This window comes from Cnephaeus nilssonii, assembly GCF_951640355.1.
Source record: "Cnephaeus nilssonii genome assembly, chromosome: 19".
NCBI classification, from domain to species: Eukaryota; Metazoa; Chordata; class Mammalia; order Chiroptera; family Vespertilionidae; genus Cnephaeus; species Cnephaeus nilssonii.
In genome coordinates, this window is record NC_137090.1 from 33,118,463 (window position 1) to 33,145,446 (window position 26,984).

Consider the following 26,984-nt stretch of genomic DNA (forward strand, 5'->3'; position numbering starts at 1 on the left):
CGCCCTAACCTTCGGGCTAAGGCTGCATCTATCCTTCCTCAGGGCCTGCCTCTAAAAAGTAAAGAATCTGGGCGGTTTTTAAAGGCCTCCTGATGAGTGACCACTGTGCCGGTGTGCAGTAATACCTACTTGTCATCCGACTTGTATGCACCCACAATGTTTCCGGGCCACCAGAGGTGTGTATGTCCAGGGTGTGTGCATGTAACATATAGGGATTTAGTTTTGTGGCAGCTTTTCTTCCTGGACTTCACACGGAGACATGGTGGGGCGGAGGGTTGGGGGGACAGGGAGCAGAGGCCAGACTGCACGTGGGTGAACCGGTGCACTGAGCATGCTCCCCCAAACACGTGTGCCTCGCGTGCACCCAGCCCCCATCCCTGCAGCAGCAAAAGGCCAGAGCATTCTGCTTGTGGGGAGGGGTCTAGGGTGCCCAAGACCAGGCCTGGGGGTCAGGTCAGCAGTGACACGATTAAGGGTGAGTTCCCAAGCGGCAGGGAATCCTGCTCAGTAACCAGGGTGAGGGGTGGGGGGAGTCCTTGCGCAGGGATACAGAGTTGGTCCGTTTTATCCCAGCGGTGCCAGAGCTGCAGTGACTTGTGGGTGGACAGGCTGCTTCCCTCGGGGAGACAAAGTAATGCTCATGAGTCACACCACCCGAAATACATGCAAAGCTGCCCCCATCGCCTTTTGCTGCAGCGCAGATTGACAAGTTTGTTTGAAATAGCGATCCACGGGGTATTTTTATAATCACACCTTTAAAAAAAAATTCTTGCAGGCCTCCTTTTCCCCCACAGTCAGCGGCTGGCTGGCGGGGTTTCTGTAAGCAAGGATACCTCGAGGGTTAGAGGTGGGGGATGGAACACCACCTGCCATCCAGTGCCGCACCCTCACCCAGAAGTCAGCCCATGGGCTTGGTGGCCCCAGCCCAGGCAATGGAAGCAGCAGCCTGGCCCCCCAAACCAGCACACCAGCCCACCACCGACGGTCGTCCCTTCAACCGGCCGACCCCCAGCTGTGGAATTTCATTTATTAAATGCCGAGGCGGCTGCTGGCAGCTCTATCGGTTTGTTCGTCTTTGTTTCTTTGCTATGTGGGCGCGTCTCGAGCACGTGGCAGCCGGAGCGCGCAGGCTGGAGGAAAGGCGACCTGGGCTTAGTCTATGTATATGGCTGCCTTAGCAAAAAGAGAGTCGGATGCCCCGGGGGATAGCGCCACCCTACCCCAGCCCCCATCCAGGCTGAGCTCCCTCTTCGAAGATTTTTCAGGGGAAAATGTATGATTCACCAGGTTGGCCCAGGACTACCTGGGAGTGGCCCAGGCGCGGATCCACTCTCCAAACTTTGTTCCGGAAGCCCCCAGCCCCGCCACAGCCCTGGGCCTGGGGCTAGGGAAGAAAAGGTTTCAGGATTTCCTTTTGGAGATGTCGTCACCTCAGGAAGAAGAACAGTTAAAGAGAAATCACACACAAGGTTCTAAAAAGAATTTAATCAGGAAACGTACAGGCATTCCCCCGGCCACTCCTAGCGGTCCCTCCCCCTCTCCAGCCCCCTCCTCAAACTCAGGCTGCAGCCACGACACTCTGCTGACCCCTCGTGGTAGAGTTGGGCCGCGGTCCCCGGCTGCCGGAGACACCAGCTGGCTGCTCCCAGGCTGGGGAAAGGGGCGAGGCTGTCCACTCCTCCCTCATCCTTCCCCGCCCTCCCGGGCCTGGCACCGCAGGGTGTGGAGGAGGTAGGAGGGAAGACCACGCAAAGTGACCTGAGAGAGGCGCGGAGAGTTTGCAAGCGTTCGCTAGCACCTCCCACAGGAACACTTCTTGGATTGTTCTAAGTAGGGCTGGTGTGGAATTCCTTATTCCCGTCTGGTTCTCAGGTGGCCTCCCTCACCAAGGCATTATGCCTGGTCCCGGCCAGCTGTCTCAGTCCGCCTGGTTGGGAGAGGGATGCGCCGTTTCCAGGGCAGATACTCTCTTTAGCTCACCCCAGGAGGTAGTTTCCGGTCTTATTTTAGAGGTGAGTGGTCTGAGAAACCAGACTCTTTAAGCAGTTTGCTTAAGATCAGGCAATTGGTAAGGAGGAATTCTAACTCAGGTCTCTAACATCCCAGTCCCTCTGCCCTCCAGGGACTGGACCGAGCCTCTAGGTTCTTCCCGCCCTTGCGATAGGTGGCCACAGAGGCCAAACCCACTTTTACCACAGCATCTGCAGGACCCTTCTGGCAGGACCGCTCTGCCCTGGGGTGATCTAGGAAGGTGACCTTCTCTGGAATCAGTCACTTTCTCTCCTGAGGGGACCACACAGGGGTGGGGGTGGGGAGCTGCCACCTGCTGCTTTCTCTGCCCAGCCCCACTCTGGTCCTTGCAGAGGACAGTGTGGGGGAGGGGGGCTGTCCTCGCAGTCCGACTGGACATTCTCTTTCCAATGTCAAGTGTGGAGCATGGAGTTTAATTTTATAAAAGGGCAGGGAAGACTCCTATATAATAATTCAGGCGCCAGACCCCTGGCTGCGCCAATGACTGTTGGTACCAAAGCCCCTTACCTTTTCGGGAGTCCCAACCAGGCACTCTTCAGAGAATCTGGATCCTTTTTCACTGGGATCCAAACTCAATCCTGAAGGGCACACCTTCCCACGCCCCCCAATGCTGAAGCGAGGCCTGTAGCCCCTTCTCTCCCCATCAAAAGGCAAAATGCCAGTGGGTGGGGTTGCGTCCCATCCCACCTGGCGTCAGGACGCTGCCTGCGTTTCGGCCAGGCCTGGCTCCTTCCCCTCGCTTTCATGGGATGAGGGGGAGACAGTGCGGGGCACTCCCCGGCCACTCGCCACCCCCAGTTCCACCAGGTGGACTACAAGCCCCATCATGCCGCGGGGCCGAGCTGTAACAAGCCTTGCCTGGAGCACCCAGGTCCCCTCCCTCCTCCCCTGCATCCCCGCATCCCTCGCCAGCCGCTCCGGCAGAGGGCCGGGCTATGCGGCTGCGGGAAGCCGGGGGCTGTGGGCGCGCGTCCCGGCGGCGGCGGCGGCGGCGTCCCCGGGGCCCCGCGCCCTGTGCGCCCCCGCGCCCGCTACGGGAGCCTGCTCCCTCAGTCTTTGTGTGCGGGGGTGTGGGAGACAAGGCGCGAGTCCGCGCCACGAGAGCCCGCTCCCGCTCCCTCTCCGGGCGGGTGGGGGCCTCTCCGCGCCGCCCCCCGCCGCCGCCGTTGCCTCGCGAGGACGCCCGCGGCCCGCGCCGCTCGCCTCGCGCCCGGCGCGCCGCCTCCGCCCGCCGGCGCCGCTCGCACATGCCCGAGCCGCAGCCTCGCGAGCAGGCAGCGCCGGCCGCCCGCCCCGCGGCCCCACGCCCCGGCTCCGGCGCCGTCCCTCCTCCCGGGCCGGGCGCCGCGGCCCCGGCATGAGGAGCAGGCGATGATCCCCGCCAACGCCTCCGCCAGGAAGGGGCCCGAGGGCAAGTACCCGCTGCACTACCTGGTGTGGCACAACCGCCACCGCGAGCTGGAGAGGGAGGTCCGCGCGGGCCAGGTAAGCGCGCCGTCGGAGCGCCGCGGGGACCCCGCGGCTGGGCACGCCCGCCCGCCCGCCCGGCGTGGGGAGGGGGCGCGGCGCGCGCTGTCCCGCCTCCCCGGCGAGTTTGCAGCGCTTCTTTGTTCCAGCCGCGGCGGTGGTGCTCGCTGACCGGGAGACAGGGATGGGTGCAGCCCCTCGCCCGCTCCCCTCCGCACGTGTCCCAGACCTTCTCAGACCGGGGTGGGGGGCACTGCTCCTCCTCCTCCGAGGCAGTGAGGGCTTCGGGGAGGGGCTGCCGGCTCAGTCTGTGTCCCGTGTGGTGGGAGAATCCGCCCCACTCAGACACCTCCCGGGGGAGTGTGCGGAGGTGGGCAGGCCTGGGGGTGGGGGTGGGGGGGTCCATAAATCCGGGATCAGGGAATAGGCTGTGTGACACTCCCTGGCCTCCCAGCCCCACCCAGTGCCCTCTGCCCTCGCGGGGAGTGCTTGTCTTTTCTCGGGCTGGGAGAGCCCCCGGATCCCTCAGACCCCGGAGCCGGCTTGGAAATGGGAGTGGAGAAAGAGAGACCCTTTCGGGGACGCCCTGAGGGCCTTGTCCCAGTGCTGAGAGGCGCTCTCCTGCCCTTTGGTGCTGGGCCTGGCTTCGAGCTTCTGAGGAAGCTGGGAGCCACTGGCCACAGGAATGATCTGAGGTTCTGCACACACAGCAGGCTCCCTGGTTCTTGCAAGTCAGTGAGAGCAGATGGGTCAGCCAGCTTTGGCTGGACAGTGGCTTCCAAGAATGTGGGGTCTCCTGGTCATTCTTCAGGAGGCGGGCAGGCACAGGTCACACGCGGTTCCCAACTCCACCCTTGGCCCCCCAGGCCACAGGTAGGCACTCCAGTCCCCCTCCGCAGCGGGGAAGCAGGAGCCCGAGCTGGGCCCCGCCTGCCCTGGGTGGCCTCCATGGAGGCCTGCAGACGTGGCTGCTGTCCTGGGGCCATGGGCTGGGAGTGGTTTGCTCAGGAGTTGCCCCCTCTGAGGGCCACTTCCTGAGTCACAGGGAGTTCAGTGTGAACGGCTGTCTGCTTCCCAGGGGAAGAGGGGGGCATCACCAGACAGTGAAGCAGGCAAAGGTCCAAGGGTGTCTCCGAAGCCCACCACCGAGCCCCCAGGCCAGCACAGCATCATCTCTGCGTCGCCGTCCCAGGAAATGTTGGGGTGACCTGAGCCTCCAAGTGTCTGGGCTGGTTGGGGTGTCCACTTCCACTTTACCTCCGCCTACACAAGGATGCTGGAACTTGCTCCTCAGACCCTGCCTCTATTTGTCCATCATCCAGGCGGTGGTTTTCAGCCGTTGGGGCCTGGTAAAGAAAGCGGGGTCAGAGGGGCAGGTCCTGGGGAACAGAGACGAACAGCCCTGCCCTCAAGGAGGCTCCGTTCCGGTGATGCGAGTGTGAACGGGGAAGTGCAGTGTGATGTGCCGGGTGCTGAGGCACGGACTGTCCCGTCTCTTCTGGCTCTCCCTGGCTTCTGTCCCCCGAGGACAAAAGAAGACAAGTTTCTGACAGAGGTTACAGCTGGAGGGACTTAAGCCTGGTCGGAGAGGAACTTCCTGATGGGATGGTTGAGGGATGGGGGGTGGAAGGGCTGTTAGACAGAGGCTCGTGGCTGCATCGCCAGAGTGCCTCAGTCACACTCCTTTGCTGCAGAGGTGGATGGTCTTCTTCTTGCAGAGAGTGGACGAGGCAGAATGCCCCCGGAGTAAAGGCTCTTTCACCCAGGCCTCTCCGGGGGAGGGTCCTTGGCTCAGCAGCCATCTTACCCGGGTGAGGCTGGGGTGTGAGCTCTGGAACCTGCTGTAGGTGGGGGTGGTTTGGGGCTGCTGTGCGTGTTCCTCTTTTCCTCCTCAGGCTGCCACAGAAACCAGGCACCGGGTTCACCCCACCCCCAACCCCACCTGCCCTGGTGAGTTAGTGTCTCCTGGAAATGGACACCACTTGATCTGATCCAGGCCAGGGGGAATATAGGGCACTGGTTGAGGTTAACCCTTGTTCAGCCACAAGGGAATCAGGCCAGTCCTCTCCTTGGCTCTGCGCATGCCAAGAAGGGGAGTGCCAGTCAGTCTGGGAGGGAGAGGCCCCTGGCTGTATCTTATCTTCAGGCCTGACCCAGAATGACACTTGCGTCCACATGTGCACTGCTCAGTCCCCAGGGCCTCAGGCTCCCAGGGAGAGGTGAAGGTGCCCAGTCTACCATTTCCTGCAGAAGGTGGGCCTGGGGGCCGCCACCCAACATCCTAAAACCGCCATAGACTCCTGGCATTCCGGCTGGGAGTCCCTGACCTCTGGTCCTCCTGGCACAAACCGTCACAGAAAGCAGCCAGGCGTCCCTCTAGCACAGCATCTGGGTTTCCCTGGCCGTCACCTGGCATAGCTGCCTCTTCTTCACTCGGAGAAGCCCCGCAGAGGGCCTCCTGTGGGCAGGCTTGGCAGTGCTGTCTGCCGAAGAGGGGGATGGGATGGCAGGCTCCAGAGGAGGTTCATGGGCTGGAAGCAGGAAGTGGTAGGGAGATGGGAGGTGCTGAGAGGGTGTTTTTTTGGTGAAGGGAAGGGTCCATGACCACCCCTAGCTGGCACCCAGCAGTACATGGTTGCTGGGTGCCCTGTTTCCTGCTTTGCCTGTGTCCTGCCAGGTTGGGAGGGGGCTGGGGTGTGCCAGTTCCCTCTTGGCTGGCAAAGTCCTGAGGTTGGCACAGCCAGCTGGCCATGGCCCTGGTTCTGGAGTCACACGTCTCTGGTGTTCCCTGGGGGTGGGAGGGGGAGGTTAGAGTGTATAGCTCCCTGTGGGAGGGCGGAGGGGAGCAGGATTCCTCCCCTGGCAACAGGCACTCTGGAGAGGGCCAGACTGTGATTCTAGGGAAACATCTTTCTTCCTGGGGCTGCCTCCACCCCGGTCTTCCTTCCTGCTCCCCCCAGTTCATCCTTCTGACCTAGAGGCGGGCGAGATGGGATTGTGGGCCCCCCCCCCCCCCCCCGGATGCTCAGACAGAGGCTGCCCCACCCAAGGTACCTATTGTGTTCCTGAGCACCTATGACCCATCCCCCCCCCACCCCTCCACCCCCCAAAGTGAGCAGTTCAGGTGTGGGCCATCACCACAGCTGGTGAGTTGGGAAGCTCAGGGGAGAGAGCCAGAAACCCCAGAAACCAGAAATCAATGTGTCTGGGTTGAGGGGAGGGGCTGCGTGGGCCAGGATGGAGGAGGCAGGGTGAAGGGAGAGTTAGCAGATACCACCCCCACCCTGCTCAGCCCAGCTTGAGGAAGCATCCTGCCTCCCTCCCCCTTGAGTGACTCAGACACACCTGTCCCTTCACCTCATGGTCCGGTGGGAGAACTGAGAAGCAGTGGCCACACCGGACCCCAGCTGTCCCCCTGGGGCTGGGGGAGGGAGGGGGCCAGGGAAAAGGGACAAAGACTGAGCAGGCCAGGCCTCACCCACTGGGCCCGGCTCCCTTCTTCTCCAGCACCCGTGCTTAGTCTATACATTTGGTGTGTCCTTGTAAGATCTCACCTAAGAAAGGATTCTGCTAATGCTAAACAAGTTTGAAAATATACCCTGCTAGTGCGTGTGGATGTGAGGGGTGCGCATGTGCTAATATGCTGGCAGCCGTCACGTGTGTTACACCTGTAGAGCCAGAGGGCAGCTGGCTCGCGTGTGCTTGCACACTTTGGGTGCACACATACTGTGAGTGTGGAGGCAGGAGTATGAGTGTGAATCCTTATGGTACGTGCACGTGTGTGTGTGTGTGTGCCTGAGGGGGGACCTCTCAGGAGTGGGGACCTCCCAGGGAGCCCTGGCTCTCAAGCTGGAGAGACCCCTGCGTGTGACTCCAGCTGGGCCTGCTGGGTTTCAGAGTCTCCATTCTCTCGGTGAGGAGGCCGGTGTTGGGTTTCATGGGAAACCTTTTCATTCCAGCAATTAAATAGCTTCAGGGCTTTGCTGAGGAAATTAATGAGTTCTCCCACCTGGGGCCGGGGCAAGGTCCACTTCCACCCGAGGCTCTGCTTGGAGCCGGTGGGGGCTTCCTTGGGGCTTGGTTGGGTACAGGCAGGGCCCTTGGAAAACAGCTGGGCCCTGGGGACGCTGAGGAGGGTGTGGGAGGAGGGGCACCCCTGCCCTGCAGGCAGTGCCAGCCCCTCTCTGGAGCCTGGAACTGCGGCACCTGAGGGGGCAGGTGGCAGGCAGCGTCTGGAGCCCCGGGGCGGGGCTGGGTGTCCTGCCAGCTCCCCAGGGCCTTGTTAGCAGCAGCGTCTGGGGCAGGGCTGGAGAGACGCTCCGCTGCAGCCCCAGGGGAAGGCCTCCTGACTGCCCCAGCTCAGGGTCTGTGGGTCCTCTCCCCTCCCACCGCAGGGCTCAGGACCCCACCCAGGGCGGGGCCCTGAGGGTCCCAGCCCAACCCATGCTCTCCTTCCTCTGCGGGGAGCCGGTGTGGAGGAGCAGCAGGAGGGCCACTCACATTTCTGAGTCACAGCTCCGCGGGCCACAGGGGCCAGGTACACTTTTTTGAGGCTCCTGGTATATTTGAAAATGAAGAAATGCCAACACAAGGTTAGAAAAAATAATATAATTTAAAGTGCTTTCTTTTTGACAAAGGAGTTCATATCCGTGTTTTAAAATATTTAACTGTCGATAGAAGGCTTATAATGAAAAGCAGCGGTCCTCACTCCGCCTCTCCCCGCCTCGCATCTCATTCCCCAGAGGCGACTACCTTGAACTCTAGACTGTTGTGTTATTTACCTCCACAATTATCAACAACATACTTCTACCACTATTCCGTGGTTTATCAGTTTTTCCCTTTATTGCCTTCCCCTCCCCGTGTCCCTCAGGTATAGTCATCTGTGTATCTGTTGCACACGTGTTCGTTAAGCGCCAGTTATGGGCCAGGCGCTGCCTGGGAACTGGGCTTCCAGCGTTGAACAGAACCGAGAGGGACCCTCCTTTTGTGGGGCTTACAGTTTGGGTCAGGGAGGCCATGAAAACAAACAAACAAGCCATTTCATGTTGAAAGAGAACTAACGCAAGATAAGGGTCGATCGCTAGACAAATAGCACCTGTCACCGAAGATGGGCTGTCGGCGCAGGCCTTTCTGAGGAGGTGACTTTGGAGCAGCGACCTGAGAGAGGTGGCTCTCCTGGGCGTCAGGAGAAGGTGGTTGCAGGGAAGGCCAGTGTGTGTGGGAGTGGAGTTTGGAGGAGAGGCGGGGGAGCACATGAGTTCAAGGAGACGTCCAGGGCTATTGGATGGGAAGCCACGGACAGGTTTTGAGCTAAAGGACCTGGGGGACATTTCAAGGGATTGTGGTCGCTGCTCTGGCTGGGCCATGTGGGACTGGACCTAAGGAAGGAGTCGGGAGAGGAGTGAGGAGACCAGTGAGGAGGCATCTAGGCCACCAGGCGAGAGATGGGACGCCTGAGGGAGGATGGCAGCCTGAGGGGATGAAATTGAGAAGACCCTGGACCTGTTTTGAAGGGAGAGCCAGTACAGTCAGGTTTTGCTAATGGATTAGATATGAAAGGTGAGCGAAAAGGAAGAGATACAGAGAGTTTGGAAGTTCTGTAACCTGGAAAGGGAGTGAATGGGGCACTGTTTGCTGTGATGGGAGAACTGGGGCAGGTGCAGCTGTCCAGGAACGGCTGAGCTGAAGGAAGCCGGGAGAGGAGAGGTCATGGGAGGTCACGCTGTCCCGTTCTGTTTTGTGAGTACAAGGATCTTTCCCTACTTTTCTGAGGATGTAAATTGCTGTTTTCCTCCAGAAAAGTTTTCTTCTGTTTCCTGCATTGACAGTGTTTCCTCTGGGTTTAAAAAACCCATTTGCCTATTTTGGTGTCTTTTATGTTGGCAGCTTTCCTCAAATGTCCAGTCATCCCTGCCTGTGGGGGCATATTTACTAGTAAGAATAGGGCATCCTGGCCTGGTAGCGCAGTTGGTTAGAACGTCGTCCCAATACACCAAGGTTGTGGGTTCGATCCCCGGTCAGGGCACATACAAGAAACAACCAACGAATGCATAAATAAGTGGAACAACAAATCCATGTTTCTCTCTCTCTCTTAAATCAATTTAAAAAAGAAGAAGAATGGGTCTGTGGAGCTTACTGATGCATGGGTGCTACTGGCAGGTGATGGGTGGCAAGCGGGCCTGCTTGCTGTAGGATTCCCAAATGTCTGTGCCCAGAGGTCTTTGTGTCTCCAGTTTCTCTGTTCTCCTGCTAGGAGTGGGATGGGGCAATCTGGCTGAGGCAGGGATGGGCCTGGGCTCTCACCGCTCACTAGTTTTCAGCCCCATGACCTCATCCTCAGGCCAATGTCCCTGAGTGCAGTGCCTCTCGGGCTCAGTTTCTACAGAGAATAACCCCCTGGCATCCTGTGGAGGGGAAAGGGGCATCCCCCGCATTAGAAGATTGGAGAGGAGACCAAGGGTTCTGAATTTTAACCAGCCCCCTGTATTTACCTCTGAGCCTCACGCCCACATCTGCTGTTCCCACTCCCTGCCTGTTCTATACCTTCCAAGGGTGCTAGGGGGTGATCTGGCTTGCTCCTCACCGAGGCTCCCTCTGTGAGTGCTTGGGGTGTACCCTCTCTCTCCCACGTCAGTAATGCCCCAGCCACTTTCCATATTCTAAAGATGTGGTAAAATTTCTCATCTGCTGACGTCTCTTTTTTCTTGTGGGTTTTAAGTATTTTATTGACATTCTTATACTTAGTCACAAATTTACCATTCGGGGCACCCTTCCTTTCTTAGATCTAAGTTTCCATCTTGTATCATTTCCCTCCCACCTGGATAACTTTCTTTAACATCTCTTGAACATCTTCTGGTGACAAATTCTCTTAACTTTTGTTTGTTTATGAAAAATCTTTATTTCCCCTTTATTTTTGGAGGATATTTTTTATAGGCTATAGAATTCTAGTTTGACATTTCCCCCCTAGCACTTTAAAGAGTCCATGCTATTGTCTTCCAGCTTTCATGGTTTCTCATGAGAAACATGTAATGTTTCACTTGTTTGTTCTTTCACACATAGTGTGTCTCATTTTTCAAAATGCTTTTAAGATTTCCCTTTTTATGACCAGTTTTCAGCATTTGATTTCGATGGACCTTCGTGTAGTTTTCTCCCCTGCCCCCCTTTTTGGTATATTTTTCTTGGGATTCATTGCATTTTTTTGATTCTGTGGATTTATCATTGTATTAATTTCCACAACAAATTACCACAAAGTGGATGAGTTAAGACAGAAATTTATTCTCACCTTGGCTGGGGTGGCTCTGTTGGGCATCGTCCATGCACTGAAAGGTTGCTGGTTCAATTCCTGGTCAGGGCACATGCCCAGTGTGCGGGCTCCATCCTGGTAGGGGGCGTGCTTTGTTCTCACATCGGTGTTTCTCCCCCTTCTTCTCGCTCTAAAAATCAATTTTAAAAATCTTTTTAAAAATTTATTTCCTCATAATTATGGAGGTTGAAAATTCAAACGGAAGGTGTCAGCAGGACCCCACTCCCTCCACAGACTCTAGGCGAGAATTCTTCCTCTTCCAGCTTCTGGTAACTCTAAGCATCCCTTGGCTGGCGGCTGCGTGTCTCCCGTCTCTGCCTCCGTCTGCGCATGGAACGTCTCCTCTCCGTGTGTCCCTCCTCTGTGTGTCTTACAAAGACACAGGACTGGATTTAGGGCCCACCTGGAGAAGCCAGGCTGACTTCATCTTGAGATCCTTAACACATATCTGCAAAGACCCTTTTGCTGAAAATGTCACAGTCAAAGGTTATGGGGGATTAGGATGTCGACATTTTTTTTTGGGGGGGGGGGCACCACCATTCAACCCACTGAGGCTCACAGTTAATTAAGTTGAAGAGACAAGGAAGTGGACAGTTCCAGGGTGATGGGGACATGCCTTAGTGTGGGGAGCTCAGGGCTGAGGGACAAAACACGGAGACTCTGACCAGCCTAGAACCCAGGAGACGCCCAGGAGGAAAACACAGCCCTGCAGCACCTGCCGGTCCCTTCGCTCAGCGGTGGCACATGGGGCCCTGGTGGGTGCTGTGGGGGTCCCAGAGGGACCGACACAGTCTTCTTACGGGTACAGGCCTGGCTTCGGGCTTAGGTGGCCGGGGTCTGACCCTCAGCTGTCCCTTACAGTTATGCGACCTTGTACGGGTCATTTAACCACCCCGAGCCTCCTCTTCCTCCTCATAAAATGGCCGACATCCTACTTCACAGAGTTGTTGTGAAGATTACTGAACCGTGGAAAGGGTTCAATAAACATCTGTAAAATGGGATTAATAATAGTACCAACCGGAAAGGGTTGTTATGAGGATTAAATGAGCACACGTGTGTGTATGTCTGTGTGGTATGTACACCTCTATGTGTGTGCAGTATAACTGTGCTATTCACAAAACAGTAATAGGGTTTATAAAATGATAATACAGCCCTAGCCAGTTTGGCTCAGTGGATAGAGCATTGGCCTGTGGACTCAAGGGTCCTGGGTTCGATTCCAGTCAAGGGCACATGCCCTTACGAGTTGTGGGCTCGATTCCCAGTAGGGGGCATGGAGGAGGCAGCCAATCAAATATTCTCTCTCATTGATGTTTCTATCTCTCTCTCCCTCTCCCTTCCTCTCTGAAATCAATAAAAATACGTTTTAAAAAATGATAATACATAGTATCCCACAGGCACTGGACATGGGTTTGAAGTTGTACCATGAACATATTCTTTCATTCCTATAATGTATTACTGCAACTGTTTGCTAAATCTCAGCGGTAACGTCAAAGATCTAAATTGGTGGCCCTCCTTGGCCAGCGGCCTCTCTAGACCACCTGTCAGCCCCAGGCTTACTCTGCATAGCAGCCCACTGGGCCGTGGAGGAGGGACCCAGTCAGGGGACCTAGGTGGACAGGAAAGGAGGAAGGCCCTCCCTCTCTCAGAGTTACTTCCTGTCCTGTCCCGCAAGCCCCTCTCCACTCCCCTGGCCCCAGCTAACCGTGTCTGTCTTTCCCGTTGCTTTGTGCGATGCGCGGGGTGGGTGGCAAGGTGGTTGCTGCCGACTTAGAGGCTTCTGGGTTCAGAGGGGCTGCTTCGGACGTGACCAGGGCTTCGTCTTCACCTCCTTCTCCAGGTGGACATCGAGCAACTGGACCCCCGTGGGCGGACTCCCCTGCACCTGGCCACCACCCTGGGGCACCTCGAGTGTGCCCGTGTGCTCCTGGCACATGGTGCAGATGTGGGCAGGGAGAATCGCAGCGGCTGGACAGGTGGGCACCCCTGCCACCCCCAGCCCCCAGCCAGGGTTTCCCCAGCATCATATCCTCACCTGCCCTCTGCCTCCGCCTCCCCTGCCCCCACCCCCAGTGCTTCAGGAGGCTGTGAGCACCCGGGACCTGGAGCTGGTCCAGCTGGTGCTGCGGTACCGGGACTACCAGCGGGTGGTGAAGCGGCTGGCGGGCATCCCCGTGCTCCTGGAGAAGCTACGCAAGGTGAGGCAGCCTCTCGGCCTCCCCGCGGAGGCCCTGGAGCCCTGTCTGTCGCTCAGACTTCGCCACTCTCCTCTCACCCTCCAGGCCCAGGACTTCTACGTGGAGATGAAGTGGGAGTTCACTAGCTGGGGTAAGAGGGGCTGATGCGGGTCTCTCTGGACCTCAGGGCTTTTGCTCTTGCGGCTCCCCCGCCCACCACGCTCTTCCCGTAGCTCTTGCTGTAGCTCCTCACCTTGTGGTTCTCAGCCCAGCGCCACCAGCCAGGCCTTTACGCACTGCCTCAGACACTGTCCCAATCCCGTTATTATCATTTCCTTCTCTTTGCAATGAGTTGCTCATTTGTTTGTTACCTGTCACTCCTTGCTGGAAGGTGAGCTCCAAGAAGGCAGGGGTCCTGTCTTGTTCAATGTGGTATCCCCAGTGACTGGAATAGTGCCTGGCACACAGTAGGTGTTTAATAAATATTTGTTGGAAGACTGGGTGAAGGATGGAATGAATGAGTGAACAGACGGTGGATATTAGGGACTGGGTGGTGGCTGACACGTGCCTGTCTCCGACTTCGGATTGCTCATATCTGAGTGGCTGTGGTTTATGTCTGTTTGGGGGGGCCTGGGGGGGAGCAGTTTATCTCCTACCAGTTCCCTTATCCTTTCCTGGCCACACCTGCCCCCCATGCCCTGAGGTGGCCCTCGTTGGGAGGGTCTGGCAAATCGAAGCCACCTCTGACCTTCCCTTCCACCTAGTGCCCCTGGTGTCCAAGATCTGCCCCAGCGACACCTACAGAGTGTGGAAGAGCGGGCAGAACCTGCGGGTGGACACCACCCTCCTGGGCTTTGACCATATGACGTGGCAGCGAGGGAACCGCAGCTTCGTCTTCAGGGGCCAAGGTCAGGCAGGCAGGAGGTGGGGCAGGGTGGGGAGGCTGGAGGCAGCTCTATGCTGCCCTCACCTCTGTGCTGTCCCATGGCTGGCAGACACCAGTGCCGTGGTCATGGAGATTGACCATGACCGCCGGGTAGTATACACGGAGACGCTGGCGCTGGCCGGGCAGGACCGCGAGCTGCTGCTGGCTGCCGCTCAGCCCACGGAGGAGCAGGTGCTGAGCCGGCTCACTGCGCCTGTTGTCACCACACAGCTTGACACCAAGAACATCTCCTTTGAGAGGTGAGTGGGCATGGCCTCGATGGCCTGGAGCCAGCCTGGTGGGGTGCCTCCTCACCTGGACCCCTCTGATCCCTCAGGAACAAGACGGGCATCCTGGGCTGGCGCAGCGAGAAGACGGAAATGGTGAATGGGTATGAAGCCAAGGTGAGGCCATAGCTCCCTGGTGCCAGACCCCCCACACTCTTGCCTGCGGGGAGCTGGGCCAGGTTTTCCTGAACCTTCTCTCAGCCTTGGGGGTGCAGAAGTCGTGCAGCATTGTGGGAAGGGCATTAGAGTAAGAGGCAACTGATGAGAATGGTCAGGGCTTATTGAGCACTTACTATATTCATGTTCAAGGCACCGTTCTGACATTTTATATATATGTATATATACACATGCATACACACATACAGGTGTACATATCACACAGACATACACACACGTGTACTCATTTAATCCTCATAACAACCCTTTCCGGTTGGTACTATTATTAATCCCATTTTACGGATGTTTATTGAACCCCTTCCACGGTTCAGTCATCTTCACAACAACTCTGTGAAGTAGGATGTCGGCCATTTTATGAGGAGGAAGAAGAGGCTCGGGGTGGTTAAATGACCCGTACAAGGTCACATAACTGTAAGGGACAGCTGAGGGTCAGACCCCGGCCACCTAAGCCCGAAGCCAGGCCTGTACCCGTAAGAAGACTGTGTCAGTCCCTCTGGGACCCCCACAGCACCCACCAGGGCCCCATGGTGCCACCGCTGAGCGAAGGGACCGGCAGGTGCTGCAGGGCTGTGTTTTCCTCCTGGGCGTCTCCTGGGTTCTAGGCTGGTCAGAGTCTCCGTGTTTTGTCCCTCAGCCCTGAGCTCCCCACACTAAGGCATGTCCCCATCACCCTGGGACTGTCCACTTTCTTGTCTCTTCAACTTAACTGTGAGCCTCAAGAGGGCCGGATCATGTCTGGCTGTGCTTGTTCACCACGGTATCCCTGATGCCGCCTCAGAGCCCAGCACATAAAGACTCCTCGCAAAATGTTTGCTGAATGAATAAGAGAATGAATTAATGACGTCATAGATTTATTTGCTCAAAGGCCTGGAGATAGGAGCAAACAGCTCCCCTGTCTCCTGCCCCAGACCCTTCCTTGCAGGAAGAGTTCGGAAAGTCCTTGGGAGCCAGGAGTAGGGACACCAGCGCGGTCTTTGAGCCCTTTCTTCATCTTTCCCCAGGTATATGGGGCATCCAATGTGGAACTCATCACCCGGACACGGACAGAGCATCTTTCAGAACAGCACAAGGGCAAGGTCAAAGGTAATGGGGCAGAGGCACGTGGGGGGCTGTGAGGAACCAGCTTCCACGTGAACACCTCCATCAGCATTCCCTCTGACATCCTTGCAAAAGCCAGGATAGTCTATTCAGGCAAATAGGTTCCAACTCAAGGGCCGAGTCCTCACGGTTGGCAGTGGCTGCCTAGCGTGCTGCCAAGATGATTCCAAGGCAACATTTGGTTGGGCTCCATGGGAAGGGATCGATGACCAGAGTCTGCATTGGGTTTGGGAAGGAAGAGAAGTGTCATGTCTGCCCTTTGTTGGCCCTTCCAGCCTAGTGAGACATCCCCTAGGCAGAAAGTCCGGGGCCCTGCCACTGATGCTCTGTGCCTCTTGATACTACACCTGACTTTCTGGGCATCATTATTGTGTCTAAAGCAGAGAGACACAATTCCCACCTCACAGGAGAACAAATGAATATGGAGGTGCCTGAAAGAAAACATGCATACACATGTATATTCCAAAACTGTTCACCAAAAGCAGGTATTTGTGTCCAGTGTCATCGACTTGGAGGGTGACCCTGGAAGTTTACCCTGAGCCCGAGGCCTACTTTTTATGCCAGCCGTAGAAATAGTGGTCCTGGCCCCGCCCCTGGCAGATGAAGGTGCCCGGATGTTGGTGTGGCTAAGCAGCCGCCCCGCCCCCAGGAATCATCCTCCTGCCTCGGACTTGGGCGCTGTTACTTCCGAGGGCTGCAATGTCCTCCAAGATGCCACATTTCTTACAGGTTGCAAGACACCGCTGCAGTCCTTCCTGGGAATTGCTGAGCAGCATGGGGGACCCCAAAATGGGGTGAGTGTGGGCCAGGGGTGCCCCTTGGTGGAAAGGTATGGATGTGGCTCAGGAGAAGGCCTGGAAGGTGTCCTGCTTAGCATGCCTGTGAGGACCTCTTTGCCACGATGCCCAAGACCATGCCAGCGCCTCAGTGGCAGTGGGGATGGCTCCGGGCCTGTGATACAAATGGCTGAGAAGGGCTCACGGGCCCCTCCCCGTGCGGCACAGACCCTGATCACCCAGACTCTGAGCCGAGCCAACCCCACTGCCATCACCGCAGAAGAGTACTTCAACCCCAACTTCGAGCTGGGCAACCGTGACATGGGCCGCCCCATGGAACTGACCACCAAGACACAGAAGTGAGGCCCCCGGCTGGTACTAGGGAGGGGTGGGCAGGGCAGGACGGCAGGGGCTCCAGAAGGTTCTGGGAGCATCACTTCTACAATGTCCCTCACCCCTTGGGATCCTGGGGGGGCAGGTTCAAGGCCAAGCTGTGGCTTTGTGAGGAGCATCCCCTGTCCCTGTGTGAGCAGGTAGCTCCCATCATCGACCTCATGGCTGTTAGCAATGCGCTTTTTGCCAAGCTCCGGGATTTCATTACCCTGCGCCTGCCTCCTGGCTTCCCTGTCAAGATTGGTGAGCCCCCAGTCCCACTTCCCCGTGGCTGCTGTTGTGGGGCTGGGGTGGGTTTAGATGAGGGAGAAGGGGGGCCTACGGTGTGAGGGGGTGAGTGGTGGCACCTCATGGTTTCCTCATCCTCAGAAATCCCGATCTTCCACATCCTCAACGCCCGCATCACCTTCGGGAACCTCAATGGCTGTGACGAGCCGGTGCCTTCGGTGCGAGGCAGCCCCAGCAGCGAGACCCCTTCCCCTGGCAGCGACTCCTCCAGTGTCAGCAGCTCCAGTTCCACAAGTGAGCCTGCCCCCTCTGAGCTCGCTCGCCCAGCCCCCTCGCCGAGGCCTCTTCCCCTCCCTGGGGAGCCACTCTGACCTCAGCCTGCCCGCAGCCTCCTGCCGTGGATGCGAGATCTCTCCCACCTTGTTCGAGGCCCCACGAGGCTACAGCGTGCTGGGTGGCCAGCGGGAGACAGCGACCCACGATGACGACGACGACCTTCTGCAGTTTGCCATCCAGCAGAGCCTGCTTGAGGCAGGCAGTGAGTATGACCAGGTTCGTCCCCTGGGACGCACGGGGCCACCTGACTGCGGTGCCGCTGTAGCCCACTGGCCCCCACCCTCTCCCTCCAGGTCACTATCTGGGAGGCGCTAACCAACAGCAAGCCGGGCACTCACCCCGTGTCCTGCGAGGGTCGCCGACAGGACAGGTCAGTGTCCACCAGGATTTGGAGATGCCCACCCCCGTGCACAAAACACCCCAAGACCCTGCCACAGTGGGTGAGGACACTGCTCACTGAACAGCCCCTGCCGGCCCAGAGGAACTGTGGTACCCTCACCAGGGGCCTCTGGAATCAAGATGGTTTCTACCATACCCTGTTCTGACTCCGGGGGTGGGTGAGCAGTACTCCTAAAGTGGCTGGTGTGGGGCCAGGCCTCACGGCCTCCAGACCCTCACCGGGCCAGATGTCGGGGCCAGGGTTCTAGAAGATGCCCACACGCGCTGGCCGCTGCCCCTGGGAGGATGGGCTCTGTAGGGACTGGGATCTGCCACCCCCGGTGGGAGCCAGGGAGGTGCGCAGGCCTGAGGGTGGCAGGACTGCTCGGTCCTGGGGCCTCCACACTGGCTCCCGCCCCGCTCACCCGCAGCTGCGCCCGGAGCCCTGGATGTGTCGTCCTTGCCCCCAGGAGCAACCCGCCCACCCCACAGCACCAGCCCGCCACCCCCAGAGCGGGGCCCAGCCCTCGGCCCAGCCCGGGCCCTGGCAGCCACGTGTTCCGCAGCTACGACGAGCAGCTGCGGCTGGCCATGGAGCTGTCCGCGCAGGAGCAGGAGGAGCGGCGGCGACGGGCGCGCCAGGAGGAGGAGGAACTGGAGCGGATCCTGAGGCTCTCGCTGACCGAGCAGTAGTGCCCCTGTCCGGCCTTCGGCCACTCCACGTGAGCCCCACCGGAGTGGGATTCCCTGGCCCGTGCACAGGCGCTGCGGCTGGAGACTAGAGCCACCGCCTTGGGGGCGTAGGGATGCACCGGGCACCAGACCAGGAGGGGGTCGGCATGGTCACGGGGTACCTTTCCTGGCCAGGCCAGGAGGCAGCTGGCTCGGCCCGGTCCCCCTGCTTTGCTGTAACTGACCCTCAGCCCTCTCCCCTGTCCAAGGGCAGAGCCAGGCGGTCCTGAGCAGGAGACCAGTCCTCAGAGGAGCAGTGCCCCCATCCCTGCTCCTCCTGGCTGGCCCACTTCCTGCTCACTATCCCACCCCGGACACTGCCCGTGAAGCCTTGCATTTCCGCTCTTCACCCCTGGGGGCAGCTGAGCTCCCCAAGTGCTGTGTTGCTGCTTTGTTCCAGACGCAAACCAGCACGTCTAGGGCCCAGCCCCTCCCCCACTCCAGCATTTCAGCGTCAAGTGCACTTAGCGGGGTGCCCAGCTCCCCCAGCCCTCACACCCCTCCCAGGTCTCAGGGTGGTCCCAGCTTCAATTTGGGCGGCCAGAGGTTGGAGACCCCTTCCCCTAGACATTTTTTTGTGATCAGGGAGGGTGCCCAAGGTGGCCCCCCACACCTGGGCAAGCCTGGCTCCCACATGATGTTTTGTCAAATGGGGGACATATTGGGCTGGGGGCAAGCCCTAGACCCTACACTAGACTGGATACAGAGGGGTTGCCCAAGGCCCTGGCACCACCACCCACCCCTTCCCACCAGCTGCTGCTAGCCCTCTGTGGTTGTGCGTCCCACCTGCCCCCACCCAGGGGCTGATTCTAAAACCCTTCATCCAATGGTGCTAACCCCCGGCTCTCCCCTGCCCCACCCACCCACCAAGAGAAGCACAGACCCTGCCAGGGGCAGGGGCCCATGGCACACCCTTGCCCAGGTTCTCTCTGACTGGCCTTCCTGGCTCAGCCGGGAGGTTCAGAAGGGACACAAAGGGATGGAAGGAAAGAACAAAGAGAAACGGTTCCTCTTACCCCCTCCCTGATGCCAGGGGCACCAGACTGATTCTGAGGCACAAATTAAAGAGGCTTCAAACCTGAGGCTTTTCCTATCTGCCTTCACTGGGGAGGAACGCCCGCTGCGGCCCGGGGTTCCTTCTGAACTTCAGTGCAGGGAGGCCCTGAGGGAAGAGGGTGCCTGGTGGATCCTGAGCTCATTTGTCAGGGGCTCGGGGAGCCTGGGGATAGCACGTGTAGAGGCTGGGAGACTCGTTCTACACACACCAAACACACACACACACACACACACACACACACATACACACACATACACACACACACTCACACACACACACACTCACACACACACACACACACACTCACACATACACACACACACACACACTCACACACACTCACACCCACTCACACACACACACACACCCATGCAGGAGGCACAGACTGAACACTTAGTAAAAGATTTCATTCAGTATGACTTGTTTTCCTCCTAGAGCCAAGGCCACACAGAGGGCTGGGGGCAGTGTGTGTGAGGGGGCGGAGGGGGGTGAACCTGCTTCCTCAGGCGAGTTTTGCCCGCCCTCCCCTGTGGGTAGGAAGGAAGAGCGCCCTCTGCTGGGTGTAGCCAGCGGATCCAGCTCTACAGCCAACGGGCTGTGTCTGTCTGTAGAACTGGGGTGGCATCCGTGCGGTTTACCACTCCTGTGGGTGGAGTCATGTGGCCTGATTGGAGGGAACAGCCCTGTCACCCCCCCCCCTAGTCTAGGGACACCTATCGAGTCGCCACCCCTCTGAGGCCAAGCCCAAGTTCCCCAGGATCCCCAAGCATCTTGCTAATAATAATAACTAAGGACTTCCCTGCCCTGAGCGAGGGGCAGAGCGGACGCCGTCTCGCCGCGCAGCACCGTCGCTGAGGCCGGTCACCCCGGGCCTCCCCGGCCAGCTCCTGCCCAGCCCGGGGGAGGCACGCAGCGTGGCTGCCGGGCGGAGGCGGTGCCGGACGGATGCTTGTCTCCGCGAGGCTCCATTTGTCCAGGCTTCCCGCGAGGGAGGAGTTCCATGCCCAGTCCCGTCCCCAGCCCGGAGGCGGGGTCCCCAGTTCCAGACCAAAAGCCGGGGCAGGCCGAGCGCCCGGCCGGCCGGCCTCACCCTCGGGGTCCGGAGCGGCGCTAGTCGCCGTCCACCAGCTCGCACAGCATGTTCTCCAGCGCCGTGATGCGCTGCTCCTGCGCCTGCACCTGCTCGCGCAGGGCCTTGATCTGCTCCAGCAGCGTCTCCAGGGTGTTCTGCTGCGGGCGCGGAGGACAGGAGGCGGCGTCGGCGGGGGGGAGGAGGGAGGGGGGGGGAACGAACGTGTAGACGGTCTGGGTGGGGGCGGGCCGGATCTTACCGATAAGGGGGCGTCGCTGGCTGACTGGCTGCGGCGGGGGCCGGAGGGCGGGCGCGCGTCCAGGATGTTGCGCTTGGTGACTCGGAGCTCGCGGTGCTTGGGAGGGACGTACCCATCCCTCAGCGAGATGAGCACGGGCTCGGCGTCCTGGCCCGACAGCCACTCGTCCGCTTCCAGGGCCGGCTCGGGTCCCGGCGTATCTGGATATAGGTCATCCTGGAACAAGTCTGACTGCGGGGGGAGGGGGGGGGTTGGAGTGGGGGGAGGGAGGAACAGGGGGATGAGGGTTAGCAGGTGCCGGGCCTGCTCCGCTCCCTCCCACCTTGGAGCCCTGCCCAGCCCCTCACCTTGCGGGGCACAGTCATGATGATGGGTTCACATTTCCTTTCGTGCAACTTGTAGAACCTATAAGGGAGTGGGGTTCAGCACCCCCGCAGGCTCCCACCCCGTTAACTTCTACGTGCGGAGCGCCTCCCGGGCATTGCACTTGAAGCGCATTGTTAGTCCCGCTGGGGTGTTGGTCATCGTCTTACAGATGAGGACACTGAAGCTCAGAGACTGACAAGCTAGTTAGAGCGGGGGCTGGCGCTGGAAACAAGCTGGTTGGACACCCCCCGCCCCCGCTTTCCCGAAGATCACACTATTGGGGACGCCCCCGTGCCTTCCCCACGGGGAGTGAGCACAGGCGGGGGCTGCTGACCGGGCGATCTCGCATTTGCTGACATCCAGCCCCCGCTTGGGCATGAAACCCATGCCCCTTTGGGGCTCCTTGCTGCCGAACGTGTTCAGGTAGTGCACGAAGGGTGGCTCGTCGGTGATCTCAAAGTACCGAATGCTGCTGTCGCCCTGCAAAGCCAGCAGGTTCGGAGGCGCCCCCGAAAGGGCCTCCCGCCTCTGCCAGCCCCTCTCCCCGCCCGGCCGGCCAGGGGCACCTTGCCGCACAGGTAGACGATGCTGGAGTCGGGGTCGTAGAAGGGCAGGAGGACCCCGTTGCTCGTGTCCATCTCCTGCAGGGCCACTGGCTCCTCGAAGTTGTTCTGCCAGAGCACAGGAGGTGTGACCAGCCCCGTCCCGCCTGCTTCGGTGCCGCTTCCGGACCCCCTGAAGCCCCGGTAGGCTTCCCGCCGCCCCAAACCCCGTGCGCTCCCACCGCAGTTCTGCGAGTGGCAGGCCCCGCCCCGGACACGTCACTCCCAGCCTCCCCCCCCCCCCCCCCCCCCCCCGCACACAGGCCCCTCTCCGCAGCATGCAATCACCGCAAACCACCCCCAGGGACTCGGCATCACCAGTTGGGGGCGCCAGTGTGGGCTCCTGCAGGCGACGCAGCAAAACTGGGCGGAGGGGTGGATGTGGGGATGGCAGGCGCTGCAGAGGGCAGCAGCCCCCAGCCCTGTCCGGGTGGGCATGCCCTGCGGGTGGGGGACGCCTGGCCCCGCTCCCGTGATGCCAGTCCCCGGGGCACACACCCCACGCTTCCAGCTGCGTTACCGGGTCCCACAGGCCCAGCTCTCGCTGGCTCATGCGGGTGAAGCCCGTGGTGAAGATATGACCCTGGCGCGTGAAGATGGCCCGCATGGGCCGCATCCCCTCGTGGGCCGCAAACCTCTCCTGGGGGCAGGGGGAAAACAGGGAGAGGCGTCACCCAGCTGCCTGCCCTGGGGGTGCTGGAGGGCCCAGCAGCCTGCTGGCAAACTTCCGGGGGCGGAGGCCAAAGGGGCCTAGGTACTGTCCCCGGGCCTGGGGAGCGGCTGGGCCTTGGGAGACCGGCAGGCGTGCGTCTCAGCAGATGATGAGCCCTTAAGTGCTCTCCGAGGCTGACCCCCAGGGCAGGGGGAGGGCTGCTGCTTTCCCGGGACGCGGCGAGGCTGTTCCCGAAGGCGCCCTCTCGGGCACCGGCCACGCTCCGGGCTGACCTAGCCAAGTCGCGAGCGCACGCGCCCGGCGCAGCCTGGCCTACCGGGTCCCAGAGCGCGAGTTGTCGCTCACTCATCCTGCTGAAGCCGGTGCTGAGTAGCTTCCCGTCTGCGGTGAAGACGGCCCGCATCGGGCGGGCGCCCTCGTGAGGCCGGGCTCGCTCCTGCTCGCGGGGTTAGTGGGTTAGAGGGCCCGCCGGCCGCGCGCACTGGGCGCAGACAGACATGCACGTGCCCCACGCACCCCGTGTTAGTCTGAGGCTGGTGAGGCAGGTGCCAGCCACCGCCCTCCCAGGGCACCAAGGCGAGACCAGCAGCGCGCGAGGACTGCCCCTCTCCCCCGCCCAGCGGGTCAACTAGGGGGGAAAGGTGTCAGGCCCTGGCCCCTGGAGGATGGCTCTGGGTGCCGGCTGAGAGGAGAGGGGTCCGGGAGCTCAGGTTTCATGCAGGTTCTAAAGGGAGGATGGTTTGCAACTCCTCCCCTTCTCCTCTGAGCTCCTGAGATGGAGTGGAGGGAAGGGAAGAGGAATGGGGCAGAGAATTCCAGGCTCAGGGCGGAGGGCAGGGAGCTGTGGCTGCAGACACTGGGAGGTGGTGGTGGGTGGAAGCACTGGCCTCCGCGGTTGGGGGTTGGGATGGGGAGGTGAGAGCTGGGAACAGGGCCTCAGAGGAGTTCAGGTTCAGGGGCCTGACAGTTGGTTCCTGGGGTAGGGGCTGGGGAGTGGCCAGGCCAGGCACTCACCGCCACCACCTGGCCCTTGCGGGGGTCCACAATGCGCAGGGTCTTATCCTTGCAGGTGGTGGCCAGCAGGCTGCCATTGCTGTTCCAGCACACGCTGTGGATGATGTCCGGGTGCATGTCGTCCAGGCTCAGGAGCACCTCCCCGGTGCCCACGTTCCAGATGATGATCACATTGTCACCACCTGCCCAGAGTGGCCAGTCACCATCACCTGGGCCCTGCCTCTGCCACCCTCCCTCCAAGACCTACAGTAGGGATCCCTCGCTAGGCCCCCAGACCTGCACTGAGCAGGACATTCCGGGCAGTGGGGTGCCAGGAGAGGATGCCCACACGCTTGGAGTGGCCTTCTAGTGTGATGATGGGCTCTGTAATGTTGCGCATAGGGGTATAGTCTGGAATCTGCCACACCTGGGTAGGAGGAAAAGGCAGAGGGTGGGTAGGATGAGGAGCTACTTTGTCCCTCAGCTCCTCCCTTACTTCCCCTCCCTGCCCCTCCAACCCTACTGGTGTCAAATGTAGGGCAAGATGTAATGGTGCCTGCCTGGGTCAGAGGCGGCTGGGAGCCAGGAGGGGGCACTGCCAGCTCTCCAGAGATCTTAATCACCTCAGCAGGGAGACTCCAGAGCAGTAACTCCCTACTCTTCACCCCCAAAATGGCCATGGTTATTATTAGTCCTAAGCAGTGCATCCTGGGAGGGAGTGGGCATGTAGCTAAAAATAGCCTGGGAGCTGGGTAGGACAGGGCCCTGGGACCCAGCACCTCCCTTACCACCTTCTCTAGAACAGGTGAGGCAGCCCCGACTGCTTCCCCTGCCCAACCACCCGGCGGCTTCCAACTGGCTCCTACCATGATGGTGGTGTCATCTGAGGCACTGGCGATGACATTGTCATTGTGTGGGCACCAGTCGATGTCCAGCACAGGGGCAGTGTGCCCAGTGACCAGTGGGTAGTTCTTATCCACTCGTCCTGTCTGGAGGGGTCAGAGAGAGAGAGAGAGAGAGATGTGGGGCCACTCTCCTGTGTGATTTTGGGGGCGGGCAGTGGACCTGTTTACATTTCAAGTCTCCACCATTCATTTTCTCTTTGCAGACCCCTCTCTACACCTCCAATCCCAATCAGCCTACTCCCTGTACTTCAGTGAAGGCAGACAGAGTTGAAGTCATTTAATATCAGGGACTTAGACACAGAGAGGTCAGGTGACTGAACCAAGGACACACAAGATACTGGTAGAGCCAAGAGTTGAGCTCTTAGTCCAGTGCTCTTCCAAAACGCCTACTTGGAGGAGGCTGTTCTTGAGCCTGTTCCCCAGTTGGGATGTGTATGGGAAGCCCCTGGCAGAAGAGGTGAAGGTGAGATAGTACATAGTGTAGCTCCTGACACCCTTGGCAGATTTCCACCTTGTCACTGGTTTACTTTGGAACCACAAGCAGCAGGCACTCCTGGTGCCTGTTACGCTCCAACCTGAGCTGGGACCCATCTATTTTTGGTCTTTATGGGCTGTTCACAGGGGCTCTGAAGCCGTTGCTGGGCTGGCATTGGCCCAGACAGGAGGGGAGAAGGGTGGCTGTGTGGCACTGGAATGACAGTAGTAACTGGGGGAGGAGGTGGCTCCAGCTGAAACTTGAGCCCTGGGGATGGTGTCCTTGTATGGTGTCTGCATTGTCCTGGAGTGAGTCATTGGCTATTGTCAGGCCTCTTCCTGCCACCTGTGGGGCCTCCCCTAACAAGGTGTAGGGGGCAGAGTCCAGGTCAAGGTCAGACGTGGGATGGTCAGGCTGGGGGTGGAGATGGTGGCGGGGCTTCAGGCTACTCAGCAAAGGTGGTGGTCATTACCTGGGTTAGGGAGCAGGGCTCTGGGCTTCTGTGCCATGACCCCCTGACCTCTGTTCTCATATACCTCTCTGTAAGAACCAGAGTGGGGAGGTGGCCAGGGACTCTGGAGAGCCTGACTCTGTCCTCAGCGTGAAGCTGTGGGGTGTGATTTAGCCAAATGGTTATCCTGGACTAGGGAGAAAGATCCTCACACCCAGAATGTGAGGGGGTGTGGCATTAGGAGAGCGAGGAAGAGAACCTGGCCAGGCCCTGATGCCACTGCTTCCCAGCTATCTCCGTCACCCACTCCGGGTCCCAGCTGGGACGAGGGTGCTGGGCTGTGAGTGGGGACAGGCCCCGGTGATGCCGCTGCTTTGGGAGGGGAAGGAGCCGCCTAATGGGTCTGTGAGGGCTTGGGGAACAGGGAGCAGCCAGCCCAAACGAAAAGCCCTGCTGACTGAGGGTGGAGCTAGGTGAGAACAGAGGCTGCTGCCGGGAGTGCCCGGGGGCCACAGCCAGTGTCCTCCCGCAGCTTCCTTCTCCTCACCCTCACCTTGGCCAGAGGCAGGACGATGAAGGCACCTCCGCCCCCAGCCTCCACAATAATGGCCAGGAATTTGGGGTTGACGGCGCAGAAGGAGCTGTCCCAGGTGACCTTGGACACACGGATGTCCTCGTAGGCCTGGTCAGCCTTTGCCGCCTGCCCAAACACGTGGCGAAACTTGCTCTGCCGAACCACGCGCCGGCTCATGGCTGGGGGCAGAGATGGAGGATCTCAGTGTCCAGAAACGCCTTCGGTCCTTAGTCCTGTGAACTGTGGGAGGCAGGAAGAGAGAGTATGTGCGTGTGTGTGTGTGTGTGTGTGTGTGTGTGTGTAAGTGAGGGGTGGGGGTTTGGGGGTGGGGTTAGGGTAGCAAGTGAAAAGGGTTATCTGGCCAGGAGTTGGGTATAAATTAATTCAGAGTCTGGTCCTAGAAGCAGGGAGCTTTCTTCAAGGTGATGCAAGTATGAGAAAGTTCTTTGCCACCTATGAAGTGGGGCTTAATGCAAGGGGCTAGGATTTGGGTGGGCCTGACTTCTCAGAGACCCAGACTGAGGGGGCACTGGGCCCAAACGCTTCCTGGAAGTTGAAGTGGTTTGGGGAGGAGCCTCAAAGCCAGGCTGCCCTCCCACTGCCAGCCTTGGGTGAGCATCTCTTCACAGAATCGGTTTGTCGGCCAGAGGCACCTTGTCCAGAATCAGAGGCCTTGGCCCTTGGATCCTGGCTCAAAGCTAGCTGTGGGGCTAGACCTGCAGCCCCCCGTGATCCTCATCTCTGGCATTGTTCAGGCAGATGTTTTGTAATTTTCTATAAATTTGCCAAGGAGAAGGTCCTCCTGTCACCTAACCTGAGTCCTTCCTGCTACTGTGTTCATCAGTCTCCTCTATGTTGTTTTGGGGACACAGTGTAAGGTGGGTCATCTTCCGCCCCCTCCTCTCGGCACTGGCTTCTCCCAAAGGCCCTAACCGTGGCCTTCTGCCTTTTGCCTACCATCCTTTCGTCCTGCTTCTCCTGAGTCCTGACTCCTCCTAAACTCTCCTGGGGGTGGGGTGCTCCACCCCAGGGCTAGGGCCAGATTTGCAGGAGTGGGGAGGCTGAGGTGCCTTCTCTCCAGCCGGGGCCTGCCCTAGGCTCTTCCCCAAAGCCCAGCCACCGACTCCTGTCCTCTAACCACCCGGGCATCCGTGTGCCCTTCAAGCTGCTTCTGCAGCCCGGGGCCTAAGGCCTGGACTTCCCGAACCCTCCTTGGGCCTCCTGCCCCAGCACTGCGTTCTTGTGAGACTAG

The 26,984-nt window shown here is 59.5% G+C and overlaps 2 protein-coding genes across 13 annotated transcripts; one reads left to right on the forward strand and one right to left on the reverse strand.

Moving 5' to 3' along the window:
* The first annotated feature begins 2,947 nt into the window (after positions 1-2,947).
* On the forward strand, positions 2,948-19,492 carry ANKRD13B (ankyrin repeat domain 13B). Of its 11 annotated transcripts, none has more exons than XM_079798755.1 (15): positions 2,951-3,516; positions 12,639-12,774; positions 12,872-12,996; positions 13,081-13,126; positions 13,740-13,883; positions 13,971-14,160; positions 14,238-14,304; positions 15,366-15,447; positions 16,192-16,256; positions 16,467-16,597; positions 16,717-16,874; positions 17,001-17,153; positions 17,248-17,411; positions 17,489-17,566; positions 18,005-19,492. In XM_079798755.1, the coding sequence occupies exons 1-15, from the start codon at positions 3,403-3,405 to the stop codon at positions 18,353-18,355; spliced, it is 2,004 nt and encodes a 667-aa protein (XP_079654881.1). In that variant the 5' UTR covers positions 2,951-3,402; the 3' UTR covers positions 18,356-19,492. The 11 variants fall into 11 exon arrangements, with proteins under 11 accessions (XP_079654872.1, XP_079654874.1, XP_079654875.1 ...); XM_079798754.1 differs by having other exon boundaries at positions 2,952-3,516; positions 17,489-17,565; positions 18,044-19,492; XM_079798746.1 differs by having other exon boundaries at positions 2,948-3,516; positions 16,192-16,597; positions 17,248-17,397; positions 17,489-17,565.
* A 220-nt stretch (positions 19,493-19,712) lies between these two features.
* Positions 19,713-26,984, reverse strand: CORO6 (coronin 6; the record flags this gene model as incomplete). Of its 2 annotated transcripts, XM_079798883.1 has the most annotated exons (11): positions 19,713-20,592; positions 20,694-20,924; positions 21,041-21,098; positions 21,394-21,539; positions 21,626-21,730; positions 22,182-22,301; positions 22,651-22,770; positions 23,349-23,530; positions 23,625-23,754; positions 24,194-24,316; positions 25,712-26,984. In XM_079798883.1, 11 exons carry the CDS (start codon positions 25,907-25,909, stop codon positions 20,473-20,475), a joined length of 1,533 nt encoding a protein of 510 aa, XP_079655009.1. In that variant the 3' UTR covers positions 19,713-20,472. The 2 variants fall into 2 exon arrangements, with proteins under 2 accessions (XP_079655009.1, XP_079655010.1); XM_079798884.1 differs by lacking the exons at positions 22,182-22,301; positions 22,651-22,770; positions 23,349-23,530; ... (1 more) ...; positions 24,194-24,316; positions 25,712-26,984 and adding an exon at positions 21,923-21,976.

What these genes read in the sequence shown, in the direction of transcription:
- ANKRD13B (XM_079798756.1), top strand. Translation starts at nt 3,403, where the DNA reads ATGATCCCCGCCAACGCCTCCGCCAGGAAGGGGCCCGAGGGCAAGTAC. An exon ending in CTTCGTCTTCAGGGGCCAAG is followed by an intron (nt 13,884 to 13,970) that starts GTCAGGCAGGCA and finishes CATGGCTGGCAG; the next exon opens with ACACCAGTGCCGTGGTCATG. An exon ending in AAGAACATCTCCTTTGAGAG is followed by an intron (nt 14,161 to 14,237) that starts GTGAGTGGGCAT and finishes CTGATCCCTCAG; the next exon opens with GAACAAGACGGGCATCCTGG.